The following is a 13,765-nucleotide window of genomic DNA, read 5'->3' on the forward strand; positions in this document are numbered from 1 at the left end:
CAAGAATGATATGTATAATTAACAAGTGTAAAAAACAAACCTAGTGACTGGAGGAGCAAGGCAAAAGCTAAGGCAAGCCTTCTTACTCTCTGTCAAGATTTCTTGGGAAGCAAGAAAACAACAAACCGCGCTGATCTGGCTGGGCGGATCGCTGCCCTTGTCAACCATAAGCCCGTTGTAGTAATACGCTGCCGCCTATTGATTCAACCGGTTATTAATTAGTACTATCAATCAATTAGCGTAGAGAAATTAGTCGTCGTCAATATTTATTGCTGCGCAAGAAACCTTTGCTTCAAGATATTTCCACTTGACAAACCAGAGATGCTTTTTCTCGTTCCCGGGGTTCGTTTCAGATCCACCCGACAAGCAGTGATAAGCCTGGTCACAAGTGGATTTGATTTGTGTTCATTCAAACCATAGATCTAACAGAGTCAATTTTTTTTTTCGATTGATGAATTAATATTAGAGATAATTATATCACTTGCCTGACTGAAATAGCTCATCTGTTCACAGGCCAGCCTCCTTTTCACCGACGTGTTGACTTTCTGGCAGTCAACCGCCAAACCGAGCTGGATTTCAGTTCCCTGTGTGAATATCATCATCCTCGTTAGAATCTTGATCGGACCAATCAATTTATGGACGAGTGAATACAATTCTCACCTGGCCTAGAGCTTGAATGGAAATAGCCTCCAAGACTTTTTCTTGAAGATCCTTTGGCAAACTTTTCCTTCCATTTTCAAAGAAATATGTTAAATGAGAATAAGAAAAAAAAAATACTACTTTTGATAAGACTTAAAATAGGAAAACACAAAATAGTACGAGCTTTCGAGAGGCTTGTTCTCTTCCTTAGGAAAGATCCCAATCTTCACTCAATATTTGCCTCACTTTCCCTTCCAATCTCTTCTTATTAAAACTAAGTGATTGCTTAACTAACTATTAATTTTTAATTACGATACTACCCTTACGATCCTAACAGGAACATACTTCGAGAGGCTTGTTCTCCTCCTTAGGAAAGATCACAATCTTCACTCAATATTTGCCTCACTTTCCCTTCCAATCTCTTCTTATTAAAACTAAGTGATTGCTTAACTAACTATTAATTTTTAATTACGATACTACCCTTACGATCCTAACAGGAACATACTTGATATCGCCGGGGATGTGAACCAGCACTTCGCGGACGCAGAACTCCAAATACCCTGAAGCCTTGAGCAATAAATCCACGGCTTCTCTCTTGCGATCTGAAATTAACCGAATGAAATTCTTCTGGTAACAAAAACCTCTGCTGATAAATTCGATTCATTAAGTATTGATAAAAGAAGCGCACGGATTAACCTGAGGAGACAATCCTTATTCCTGAACCGTAATGGTCTCTTGGTATCATCAACGAGTCAGCCTCCGCCAAAGTCAGCACAGCCATCAGATATATCACAGACAGTACTTCGAACCACGAGTTTGCCACGCATATTTCCTGCCATATAAGTTTCAAATTTGTATTTTAATCGATACTGTAATAAGAATAAAAAGAAAGAAAACTTCAAATAACCGATGAAAACCTGTCTAGCTTCTTGCAAGCTTTTCCATTTGAATCCTATCAGCCCCTGGAAGACAAACTCTGGTATACAAAAACACATGAATTTTTTAGCACTTGAAGTTAAAACCCGAAAAAAAAAAAAAAAAAAAGGTATGAACATTTATAATAACAAAACAAGAACCTTTCTTGGTAAGACCAATAAGAACAGACAAGTAGTCTTCGAGATACCGTCTTAGTTCAGTTGTAGCCGATCCGCCTTTAGAAAAACCACAAACGGTTCCGACTTACAAACACATTGATAAAAAAAATAAATCAAATGAGATAGTACCTGTGTCCTGCGAGACCAACACGATCTGATTGCGAAGAGAATGAAGCTTCTCTGCGAGGTCTTTCGGGATCAAGCCTTTGAGAGGTCTTCGGAGATCGGATTGCACTGGAATTCGCATAGGAGGAACGAAGATAACGATTTCGGGGACGCAAGGCTTCTTATTCTTCTTCTTCTTCTTCTGACTATTATTATTACTATTCTTCCCTGGAGCCACAAGATATACAGAAGAAGCACATCCCATCTTTTCTTTTCTGGTTTTTTAGTTCAGTGGCCAATATTAGTTTCATGCATATAGTTGAAACTGAATTGTCAACACAATAATTAGCTATTTATCAGGCTTAACGTAGAGGTTGAAAAAGAAGGGGTGTAATGACTGTATGGTTTAATTCATATTTATTCTATATAGAGCAAGAAGATTAATATATACCAGTTGATCAGTAATGGATAAAGAGGAAGATGAATTAGAAGAAGGAAAATTGAAGGGACAATGGGAGAGGAAACTCGGTGGGTACAGAGAAGAGAGAGCTGTCAGGCTTTGAGGTTTAAGATTAAATGCTAATAAATATTAATTATAATATTACACATTGGCCGTATCTCACTCTCTCACTGACTCCGAGGAAGCGATACAATTTTCACATGGCCAATCCGTAGCTGAAGGAAAGAGCTCGTTCATCGCGTGAAATGCGATGTAAATATACACTATATATTAGTTGCGTACATTTATTTTATTATTAAGAAAACAATATTAGAGTTTGGTTAATATTATATTCGTTTAATTAATGATCTGAATGCTGAAGAGTGAAGCCAGTTTGATAAAGTCTGGTTTTTTATTTGGACTTGGATGCAAACACAGACTTTTATAATTATTAATTTTTTTTTATTTTTATCTTTCTCAAAATTTAAATAAACATAATGTAGTTGGGCTTGGGACCGAAAAAATTAAGTCGGAGAGGTGGTCCAGTCTTTGGGCCGACATTCCATGACTTTTCTTCATCATTGCCATTTTTTTTACTTCCCAATTAACACTTTTTGGACTCTCACTCTTTCAACTTTAACTTTAGTATTTTTAGGATGGGAAATGGTCTCATCTAGTATTACTTTTGATGTTTTTTTGACCAAAAACTACCAAAGTATAATTTAGGACACTTCTACTAATGAGTCACATGTGAAATGATTTTTTTACCATTTTTTCAGTTTTTTTTTTCTTGAATCTTCCTCTCATTTATTCTGACCATCCTCTCATCATTTCTTCATTCAGCCACACACACACCAAAAAAAAAAATGTGTATATCAGAGAGAGTCGGAAGACGGCGAGCCAAGTTTCGATCTCGAATAAGCAAGCACTAGACTTTCGTGGTGAGGAAGGAAAAAAAATGAAGATGGCTTCTTGACGGAACAACGTTTCTCCTCCGAAAAATCATAACGCAGACTTCAAAGGCTTCGTCGGAATTGAACGGCGGTGAGAGACAGATTCACGCTAGGATGGTTCATGAACGGCGGCGAGAGAATCGTCACTCATCAACCGGAGAGATCGTCACTCATTAGCTACGAGACTTCCTGGAGAGATATTCAACGACAATTTTATAGTAATTGTAGACATACTTGTCTACAAAATACTGTCAGTGTAGACATACAAGTCTACAATTTCATTTATTACGAAATCTACAATAAATGAAATTGTAGAGACTTGTATGTCAGCTCCGACAATACAAAAAAAAAACATATCAAAGCTCCTCCAATCCTTTCTCGGTCGATCTCTCGGTTCGGCGGTCTTCTCTGGCTCGGCGGATGGTCTCAGGCTCGTCGGAGCTTCGTCAAAAGCTTCTCTGATGGCTTTTCCTTGGTCTGGAGTCGGTGGAGCTCGCGTCTCCTTTGTCTCGGCCGAGTCACGCGGCAAAGAAAAGAGAGGCTCGGAGCTCGCGATTCTCCTCTTTCTGGTCAGAGTTCACGCGAAGATTGGCTCGGACTGGGCTGAGCTCGGAGTCGTGCGTCGGAGGCAAAGGACAGCTCGCGACGGAGCGGTTTTGGCCGGACTTGCAGAAACTCGCGCGGTGGTTATGGCGTCGATTTCGCCAGTATGTTAGGGGAGAGAGAGCGGGAATGTAGAGAGAGACTGGGGAGAATTTGTTTTTATTATTATTATTATTAATTTATTAGTTTTCACGTGTGTGTGTGTGGTGTGGGTATGTTTACAAAAGAGCAAAATTGTACTTACTCAGCTGACCAATTACTATTCTTGTTCAAAACATGGACTTCCATATTTTGGTTCAAATTATGAAAAGTGGTAGTACTTAGGGTCATTTCTCATACATAAATTGCCGCTATGGCAAACATTTAATTGATTTTTTAGTTATAGCAAACTATATGTGTCATCTTAAAATAGAAAAGATGCCCATGTGTTCACGTTTCAATTCCAGTCCACATGAGCTCATTAAAATATCCTCTAGTTTGATAATATTCGCTAACTTCTTTCAAATCATACACCTACTAAGCAAAGGAAAAAAAATTAAAAAAAATTTACCCAGAACAATATTCTGTTGTAATTCTATATTAACCGAACTAAGGTTTAGCCTTTCTAATTCAGGAAAAAGTCAAGTGAACAAGAAAAATACAAATATAATGATGTTCAGGGCCGGCCCAAACTCACCGGGGGCTCTAGGCGGGGCCCTATAATTCTAATAAAAATTTAAATTTTCAGGGTAAAAAATGTAAATTTTTTAGAAAATGGGCCAAAAGTGTAAATTTTTAGAGTAAAAAATGTAATTTTTCTTAAAAATAAGCAAAAAGTGTAAATTTTTTGGAGCCCATCCACATATGGGGCCCTAGGTCTGGGCCTAGCCCGCCTTAGCCCAAGGCCGGTAGTGATGATGTTGACATCACAAATTTGAGCCAAGCAAAATTCCTTAGCATCAACACATGCAAAGCACACCTCCTTGATTTCTTTAACACATTACAATATCATTATAACACGTTGCGTACACTGAGGAATAAAATATGAAAGATGGGTTCGTAGTGACATTTCATCGAACAATGAGAGTGCAAGCAGAGATCAGAGTGTGAAGCAATGGATTGAAGCAATCGACGGCGGTGAGAGTTCACGCAGGTGAAAAGGCGGCGAAGAGAGTCAACGTTGACAGCGAATTCTCGAATGAGGACGAGGGACCAATCAGTGCGAAACTAGGAGCCGTGTGCGAAGGGAAATAAGCCCACACGCAGATTGTGAAACTTTGGCTGTGCTCGAATGCTTACGTCACACTCTTCTTCACTCTTCCGCCTCCAATTCTTCTTCTCTCTAACATACTTTTTTTTTGGTGTGTGTGTATGGCTGAATGAAGAATAATGAGAGGATGATTCAGAAATGATGAGAGCTAGCCAGCAAGGTTCGGGAAAAAGGAAAAAAAAAAAAAAAAAAAAGTAAGAGTAAAAAGTCTTTCCACATGAGACTCACTAGGAAGAAGTGTCCAAAATTAATAAAAACGTCAAGTCAAAAGTACTACTAGATAAGATCTAAGGCCAGGGATTTTTCTTTGATTTAAATCTAAGTAAAAAAAGACAGTAAAATATGATATCCCATTCCTGGGCCAGATACGCTGCTAGATATTTTCTTCAACTCCGTATGTTATGTAATGTAATCCAACGTGGTCAACTATTTTAGTAATTACAACTGGGCTTTGAAAAGATATTTTTATATGGTGGCCGGTGGGTGATGATTGGTGAACCATGAATTGAATATTGTTGTTACAGATCTGTCTGTTTACAGGGAAGATATTTATTTGAGATGGATGATATGGTATATAATATTACTTGTAATTATAATAATTAAAATAATAATAAAAAACAGTTAGTGATTACAATGCTCTAAGCCAACACCTTGTTCACGTTACTGAAGATGGGAAACAGCCTGGCCTCTCAACGATTATGTTCCTCTGTTTCTTAAACACTATTACTATTAGTACTATTTATCCATAATAATTTGCAACACTAACATTCCCTTAAATATTAATGGACTAAAGATATGAAAATAAAACACATTGGTTCCACATAGCAACTGAAAATTGGACAACTGTACAAGATCTGCCATAACTCGGTACATTGCTTATTCGGAAATATACACACGCACACGTCAACAATAATTTTGAAACAATCTAATGCAGAAACTTTCAAAGTGTTGCCATGGACTCAAAACTTGACTAATTTGTTCCTCACAGATCTTCAGGGGACTTCACAAACCGACCTTTGACTCGTGTTCGAACATTAGCTCTGGCCTTTCTCGACTCGTATCGGATGTGATTATCGTACCTGTAAAGTTAATCAAATCCGAGTAAGAACATAACTAACAAAATTCACTTGAATCGACATAAAAAAGTTACATAATTTAGTACCGTCGAGTTTTCTTCTTCTCCAAGTACCGCAACATAGCATTTTCTCTGTTCTCTGTGTGAATATCTATCGCCTCCTTGGACTCGGAAGAATTAGCCAAATCCTTTTCTGTTCCTGCTCTGTTTGAGCGATTCTGAATTCATACTTATGTCAGAATTTGGAGTGAAATCGACGACACAAAATCAAATGATTAAGATTAAACGATATGATGATGATCTTACATCTTCAGATGTATTGGAGACCACAAGCTTTGGGATTAGTACACCTGGTTCTTCAGAGTCATTTGAGCTTTCCAAGCGAAATTCCCACATCTGTCAATTCCGACGATGAAAAATTGAAACCCTAGCTCTTTCGTACATAAACCCAATCGATGAACAGAATATGAAAATCGGAACATACCAGAGACGAATCGCGCGTGAGATTATAGTCCCACAAGTGATCCTCGTCGTCGTATTTAATCGGCATGAGCATCATCGACGTCAGCAATTCGTCATCGTACTCGTCGTCTTCGGTCTCGTGGCAGTGATCGTCTGCATCCGAGCGCAGTGAATCGCCTCTCGCCATGTCAGCAAGCTGCTCGCAAAGTTCCATCTTGACCTTCGTGTGGCCGTCTTCGAATTCCATGACGCAAGGCGCGTGAGATCGGGCGAGTGAGGAGGAGCCTTGGCGATTGTCGGCGCAGATTGCCTGGCGCGTGTGGGTGAAAGAGAGCGCGTTGGCGGAGTGAACGTGGCGGTCGCAGAACAAGCACAGGTTGGCTGAGTCAGCTCCGCAGTACACGTCAGCGAACTTGGAGCTGCATAAGTCGCACACCGGAAATATCTCACTCTCATCCATAACCACAAACCTCTGTAAGCGAAAGAGAGAAACTGATGAGTCTTTTGTTATTTACGGAGATAATTGAGAGAGCGGCTTTTTGGGTTAGGAATGAAATGGACGATGCTTCTTAACCTTCCATTTACGGGCATTGGTTGTGGGGTCCACATAGCGAGATATTTTTTTGATATGCTGATATGAAATGCCTTTTTTGGACACTAGGCTTTAAAAAGATGAACAGTGCATGTGGTCTCGAGAGTTCTGTGATTTTGACGCTTAAAAGGGACTTCTGTGTTTGTTTTTATTTAGGTTAAATAAATATCTAAACATTTGATCAATTTTATATTCATATACTTTTTTTTTTCTTCCCCGGCACAAGAAATATAGCATTTTTAGTTGCATCCTAACTATTTCAGCTGTTAGTCCCAAACAGAAGTACATGCACGACGCTAAAGATTCGTGAGCAAGTAAATCATAAATCATGAGTTTGAATTTTGTAATAAAAAACTCGAGTAATAAAAAAAATTACATGGTAACATAATTTAACAGCTAAACAAGTTCCATTGGTGGGATTTGACCACCAGCGTTCTGGTAAGATTTGACCAGCGTGGACAGTTTATTTGGTGGTGAGCGATGAAGCCACGCTTGATCAAGTAATGCCGGTCGAGTAAGATTTCGTGCACCACGTAAAAGCCGTAGAAATTCGAAAAAATCAAAGAGAAATTTGAACAACTAACAACAATCCTAGTCAATTTAAATCTGATTCATGTGAGTGAAAGCCTCAATTCTTCAAATTCAATCTCAAACTTTAGGCCACAAATTCAAGAAGACAAAATTCGAAATTCGAGAGGCAAAAATGTTCGATCAATATAACAACTTAATCCGTCAGAATTTTGAATAACACTAAGAAAAGCTTGAGAGAAGTCTCTACTTCGGAAGAAATAATCGATATCCGGCAGTGTCTCTTTCCCATTATTCTTCACTGATCGAGACGAGCTCACTTGATTTCAAACAAAAGAAAAAATACGAGAGAAGATTATTGAATCGAAGACGATTCACTACATTCAAACAACAAACGCAAAGTAAGAATTGACAATGAAGCAAGTACGATCATCTTCGACAATATTTATGTTTCCTTTTCAATTATTTATCTCTATTAATGAATTCTTTGATTTTAACTTTTATCTTTTCTAGATGTTTATATATAAAATTTGATTACAAAATAACATAATTAATGTTTAATTAATTTTAAAGAATAATTATTAAATTGTTATTAAATCTGAGCTCTCACAGTCACAGTCACAGTCACAGTCACAGTCACAGTCACAGCTTTGCTAATAACTGTGGCATTAAAAAATAACATCTCCGAAAAAAAGAAAAAGAAAAAAAAGAGTCTAACGGTACCGTTATTTCTTCTGTCAGCTCCCATTTTGTGGGTCGCCCATGTTCTATAAATCAAGGCCCGTTATTCCCCAAGTGTTGGGCTAGCACTGGAAGCCCAGTAAACTTGGGTTAAGCTATAGATTAAGCCCACCAATAATAATAAAAAAATAAACAAATAAGTAAAGAGGTAAATCATGTGAGATTGAGGGGTTGAGCTGGCACAAAACAAGTTGGGTTTGACAAGTATAACCCTAGACCAGACGAGAAGAAGAAGAAGAAGAAGAAGAAGAGAAGAAGAGCGATTTAAAAACAAAGTTGGGTCAGAATTTCAATTTCAGAGAGAGAGAGTGAGAGAAAAGAGATTAAAGAGAGAAATCGGAGGAATTGAGCAATGGCGAAGAGCTTGGCTTGCGGTGTGTTGGTGTTTCTGATGGTGTCGATGACGCTGGGATCGTCGGACGTGCCGTTCATCGTGGCGCACAAGAAGGCGTCGCTGAACAGACTCAAGTCCGGCGCCGAGAGAGTCTCCGTCTCCATCGACATCTACAATCAAGGATCTGTGTGAGTCTCACTCTTTCCATTTCAGATCCATGAATTTCGAGACGACGATGTTGTAATTCTAATTCCGATTTCGACTGCGATTGCGATTGCGATTTTGATCGAACAGGAGCGCTTACGATGTGAGCCTGAGCGACGATAAGTGGCCTCAGGAGGCGTTTGACGTCATCACCGGAAACCTCACCAATTCGTGGGAGAGAATCGATGCGTAAGTTTGTTTGTTTGATTGTCGTGTTAGGGTTTGTAATTGTGATCGAATTTTATTTTAAAGTCAACGATCTTTGTGATTCAGAGGTGGTGTCGTGAGCCACAAATATGAATTGGAGGCGAAGAGCAAAGGAGTGTTCAACGCCCCTCCGGCCGCCATTACTTTCAGAATTCCGACGAAGTCGGCTCTGCAACACGCCCTTTCAACGCCCGTCCTTCCTCTCGATCTCCTCGCCGATCGTCCTTCCCACAACAACTTGCACTTCGTATGACTCTCTCTCTCTCTCTCTCCATTACTTACACTAAGATGCTTACTTTTTCTTTCTTCTTGTTTTTCACGCATTGGATTCATCTTCAACCACAAAAAATTTCAACTTTCGCAGGCTAAGGTATGAATCTCGATCACTATAGGACTTAATTCTTCTATTACATGCATGTTGGTTTTTGTGATCTGTGAACACATTCGCGTAGTCTTCTTTTAGTACACGCATGTTGGAACATGTAGTTTTAGGCGTAGTTATGTGATCTGTGAGATCTGTTGATATAGTTGGGGTTTTGTTAATAATTTGCAGAAGCTTTTGGCTCAATACGGGTCTCTGGTGTCTGTGCTAACCATCATCGCCATGTTTGTGTACCTCGTCGCCACTCCCTCCAAATCCTCCGGCACCAAAGGAAGCAAGAAGAAGCGCTGATTTTCCGATCGTAATGTCGTTGATTATACGCAAAAGATCAGCCTCTTTGTTAGACACACTTTACAATTGAGAAATAGCTGTTGATCCTAGCTAGGCCGTTTCCAGAAATCAGTGACTTGGGTATCAATTTTGTAAGAGACGTTTCATTTTGTTTATCGCCAATTTCAACACTTTAATTTATCTGATAAATTGGGTGTTATGCTGTGTTATTTATGTTATTAATCATCCTACCATATGCGATCTGATTGCGCTGTTGAGTTGCTAGTTTCTATGCTTGCTTACATACTCTGTGCAAATTAACTTACTAAAGTTGATCATTGTTTTTGACGGATGAATAATAGTAAATACTAATTGGTGAATTATTAAAATTTCTGGATGTTTTGTTATTCTAACCGAGTCTCGGAGAACATGGTTCCTACTTGTATTCATACCTCAAGGCTGGTTTTACACTTATTTTCTTCCATAAAATCTCGTAAATCCTTATTTTGATCAAGATATCTTAGAATTCTAAGATATTATCTCTGTTCATAATTGGATACGTAATGCTTGTGGAATTTGCGAGCTTAAAGAAAGCGGTTCGAAAAAAAAAAAAAAAAGCATCGCTCTCTCTTATTCTGAACTCTGAAGTATATATGTAAGAAGACATTTTTATGCGGATATGGGACCTCGTGTCGTTTTCTAAATGTTCATCATATCTCTCAACTTTATCTTGTATATATATCACAAAGACTCGATTACTAGAATGCTTGACCCAAATGTGACCCTCCTTAGCCATACACTTCTTTATCTAAATGCGTCTAAATTTAATCCTCAGTTTTCTCTTTCCTCTCTAATATATGGAAAGCGAAGCAAAAAAAACCAAGCAAAGAGGCAACTCGAGAAAAAAGCCATATTACAAATACAACGCTCAACTATAGGCCGTAACATATATACAATCGAAATCCAATATTTAACATCAAAACAAGCCAAAGGGAAGATATGGAGTGGCATAAGTAAAACAGATAGACAGTAAAAACACACACTAACAAAAAAAAAAAAAAAAATCCAGTGTTTAGTCACAAGAACTCAAAACGATGAAGAAACACACGTGTACTCAGCTCAGTGATCAGCCGGGGGTGCATATGGCGGCGCCACAAAACTAGAGATGCTCTGAGTGAGATTCATGGAGGCCTTGTCGTAGTTGACGAAGCCCATGAACCAGAAGTCGTTGCCGTCGATGGTGACGACCTGAATGTAGCGCTCGGCGGAGCTCTCTCTCATGACGACTGGGTTCACGGTTCCGACGTTGGGGAGCGGGACGATGATCTTGTAGTAGCTCCAAGACTGGTGGCCCGAGGGGGCGGTGAATGACAACGGCCGGTCGCTGCAGAAGGCGAGGTTGAGGTTCGTCAAATACAGAGTCCCCGCCACCGGCCCCGTCGACGTCGACAAGTAGCACGCGAAAGTCTTCTTCAGCTTCTCGTTCGGAAAGCTTCCGAACGTCTGTTTGTACATTGACTCGAACCCGCCTTCTGAGATCGCCTTCGCTGTCACGTTCACTTTCGCCCACGCGGCACTCGGGATCGACGATCCAGTCTTAACTGTCAGAGAGGAAGAAGAAGAAGAAGAAGAAGAAGAAGAAGAATTCGCTCGTCAGGTGTAATATATGGGAATTGTATGGACATGAACATGGAGTTCTTCTCTGTCATATAGCATATTTGCTTGTAATATAAGAAATGTGATCCGCTAATTTTTTTTTTGTTAGTGAAAATTTCTCTTTATATATGATCTTTCAGTTATGAGGTTTCATCTTGAAATCAATCGACAATATCTTTTTAGTTCTCATTCACTTTCAATCTGTGACTCCTAACAATATAGAAGATAAATATGAGTGTGTTACTTACGGATGAATAATAGGAAATACTAATTGGTGAATTATTAAAATTTCTGGACGTTTTTGCTATTTTAACTGAGTCTCGGAGAACATGGTTCGTACTTGTATTCAGACCTCAAGGCTGGTTTTACACACTTATTTTCTTCCATAAAAATATCGTAAATGCTTATTTTGATCAAGATATCTTAGAATTCTAAGCCATTATCTCTGTTCATGATTTTTTTTTTTTTTTTTTCATTCTGAACTCTGAAGTATATACGAGTGTGTTACTTACGGTTGTGCCAGATGTTGTTGGCGAGAGACTCGGCCTTGGCGCTCCAGGAGTTGAAGGCGTGGATCATGGAGTGGCCGGGGTTTGAGGAGGACGATGAGGATGAAGAGGTTTTGTTCTCGATCGGAGAGTATTGGAGGTACGGATAGTGAAATGTCTGCGCTTCTTCTCTTTGAGGGCCCCACTGAGCAGCCTTCTTGTTCCCCGGGTGACACGTCGGCACCGCCGGGTGGCCCATCACCTGAGTCCCCCATTTCTCTGCATCACCCGATGGACCTTGATTCTGATTCTGATTCTGTTGCTGATTCTGATGGTGGTGGTGATCGCTTTGTTGTTGCGGCTCTTGAGGGATTGGGTGTGAAGCTGTTGGTGGTGGTGGGATCGGAGTGTGATTCAGAGGCTGGCTTGGTTGTGGTTGATGTTGCTGTGGTTGATGTTGTTGTGGTTGATGTTGTTGTTGGTGAAAAGGGTTGATCTCTTCATTTGTCGGATAAGAGACTGTCGTCTTGTTCATGTTGTTGCTCTCGTTGTTGTTGTTGTTGTTCATCTTTGCTTTTGCTAAGGAGAGATTGATGAAACTTTGAGGCAGATAAAAAAAAGGAGGAGATTGGGATCGTAGTTTTTTTTTTTTTTTTGAAGGTTTTGTGGTTTTCGGTTGATTGTAGCAACTTGCAATTGATGTGTGTGTTGTTTTTATAAATAGGTTTGAAAGACTTGTGGAGGATATGATGAGATTGTTTCAATATTCAAGACTTTTTCTTTGGGGAAAGTACGGAAGAATCAGATTTCAGATTGAAAAAGCGACCAAACTTTGAATTGTGAACCAAAAATACGCGGATGAGGATGACTGCGTACCGTCAATGCCCCTTTGCTTAACCGTGTATTTTTTTTGGGTTAATTTTATAATTGAAGGACTTTCTCATCGAATCATTACATTTCATTTATGTATATGTTTTTTTTTTTTTTTTTTTTTTTGAAGGATGTATTATTTTCTTCAATGACTCATTATGTACGTACCGCTTTTGGCATCTTCAACTTAATATATTGCCAGATTGCCTTCTAGATCTAGTCCTAGAGATGCGTTACATATGTTATATGTACATAGTTTCAACTTTCAAGAGATCAACGTGTCGATCACCAAATTTAAAATGCATTTTTTTTGCTTCCTTCAATTAATGGTCCCGTTTGGTTCAGTTTTTCAGGGCCTGTTTTTGCTTTTTGAAAAAATCAAATTGAATATGAGCGTTTGGTGAAAGCGGCTTTTTCTAAAAACTTCAAAATCGTTTTTCATATTTGTACATAACTGCCGAAAGCTACAATTCTTAGCTTTTGCTAAAAGCGATTAAACATCTTGAACCACAATTATTGAAATGTCCTCAGAATTTAATCCCCGAAATTATTTCCTAATAATCCTCTAACAAACAGAACTTACTGACCAAGGCTGCGTTTGTTTTATCAGAACAATTGGTAAACAAATATCTGCTTAAATTTCTCAACAGAATAAAAAATAATTGTATAAATAAATTAACAGATTATCAGAAAATACACAAAAATACACAGTTTCGAATACAAAAATGAAAACCCGTAACCATTTATGTATTCCATCACTCTGATCATTAACCTGGGGAGGGGAAAAATCTGAGAAGAAATTTTTCAAGGTTAGTCTATTTTTTTTGTTTGTTTTTCTAAATAATCTTAGTAGAATTTTAATAAAATGGACACT

General features: G+C 38.8%; 5 protein-coding genes across 5 annotated transcripts in view; 1 reads left to right on the top strand and 4 right to left on the bottom strand.

Moving 5' to 3' along the window:
• Positions 1 to 2,393, bottom strand: part of LOC149406430 (Endosomal targeting BRO1-like domain-containing protein) — an 8,166-nt gene extending 5,773 nt beyond the window's left edge. Inside the window, exons 1-2 of the mRNA XM_089606386.1 lie at positions 1,863 to 2,393; positions 1,716 to 1,790 (exon numbers count right to left, since the gene is read on the bottom strand). Of these exons, the coding sequence (XP_089462512.1) occupies positions 1,716 to 1,790; positions 1,863 to 2,103 (316 nt within the window). The 5' untranslated portion in view covers positions 2,104 to 2,393. The remainder of the gene's footprint in view (positions 1 to 1,715; positions 1,791 to 1,862) is intronic.
• Positions 19 to 1,634, bottom strand: LOC149406431 (uncharacterized). Its single transcript, XM_089625447.1, has 7 exons — positions 1,557 to 1,634; positions 1,336 to 1,471; positions 1,145 to 1,241; positions 661 to 727; positions 486 to 584; positions 286 to 378; positions 19 to 195 (listed from the first exon to the last, which is right to left on the bottom strand). The coding sequence occupies exons 1-7, from the start codon at positions 1,632 to 1,634 to the stop codon at positions 19 to 21; spliced, it is 747 nt and encodes a 248-aa protein (XP_089481573.1).
• A 3,485-nt stretch (positions 2,394 to 5,878) lies between the features above and the next one.
• Positions 5,879 to 7,159, bottom strand: LOC149406432 (putative zinc finger protein CONSTANS-LIKE 11). Its single transcript, XM_089627123.1, has 4 exons — positions 6,642 to 7,159; positions 6,464 to 6,553; positions 6,245 to 6,375; positions 5,879 to 6,161 (listed from the first exon to the last, which is right to left on the bottom strand). Exons 1-4 carry the CDS (start codon positions 7,077 to 7,079, stop codon positions 6,065 to 6,067), a joined length of 756 nt encoding a protein of 251 aa, XP_089483249.1. The 5' UTR covers positions 7,080 to 7,159; the 3' UTR covers positions 5,879 to 6,064.
• A 1,469-nt stretch (positions 7,160 to 8,628) lies between these two features.
• Positions 8,629 to 10,143, top strand: LOC149406433 (uncharacterized). Its single transcript, XM_089606471.1, has 4 exons — positions 8,629 to 9,002; positions 9,109 to 9,207; positions 9,292 to 9,595; positions 9,779 to 10,143. The coding sequence occupies exons 1-3, from the start codon at positions 8,833 to 8,835 to the stop codon at positions 9,476 to 9,478; spliced, it is 456 nt and encodes a 151-aa protein (XP_089462597.1). The 5' UTR covers positions 8,629 to 8,832; the 3' UTR covers positions 9,479 to 9,595; positions 9,779 to 10,143.
• A 654-nt stretch (positions 10,144 to 10,797) lies between these two features.
• LOC149406434 (GEM-like protein 5) lies at positions 10,798 to 12,955 on the bottom strand. The gene is made up of 2 exons (XM_089606462.1): positions 12,046 to 12,955; positions 10,798 to 11,478 (listed from the first exon to the last, which is right to left on the bottom strand). Exons 1-2 carry the CDS (start codon positions 12,587 to 12,589, stop codon positions 10,997 to 10,999), a joined length of 1,026 nt encoding a protein of 341 aa, XP_089462588.1. The 5' UTR covers positions 12,590 to 12,955; the 3' UTR covers positions 10,798 to 10,996.
• Between the last annotated feature and the right edge of the window lie 810 nt (positions 12,956 to 13,765).

This window comes from Urtica dioica, chromosome 1, assembly GCF_054948205.1.
Source record: "Urtica dioica subsp. dioica isolate 48M chromosome 1, U.dioica_male_clone48M_v1_H2, whole genome shotgun sequence".
Taxonomy (NCBI): Eukaryota; Viridiplantae; Streptophyta; class Magnoliopsida; order Rosales; family Urticaceae; genus Urtica; species Urtica dioica.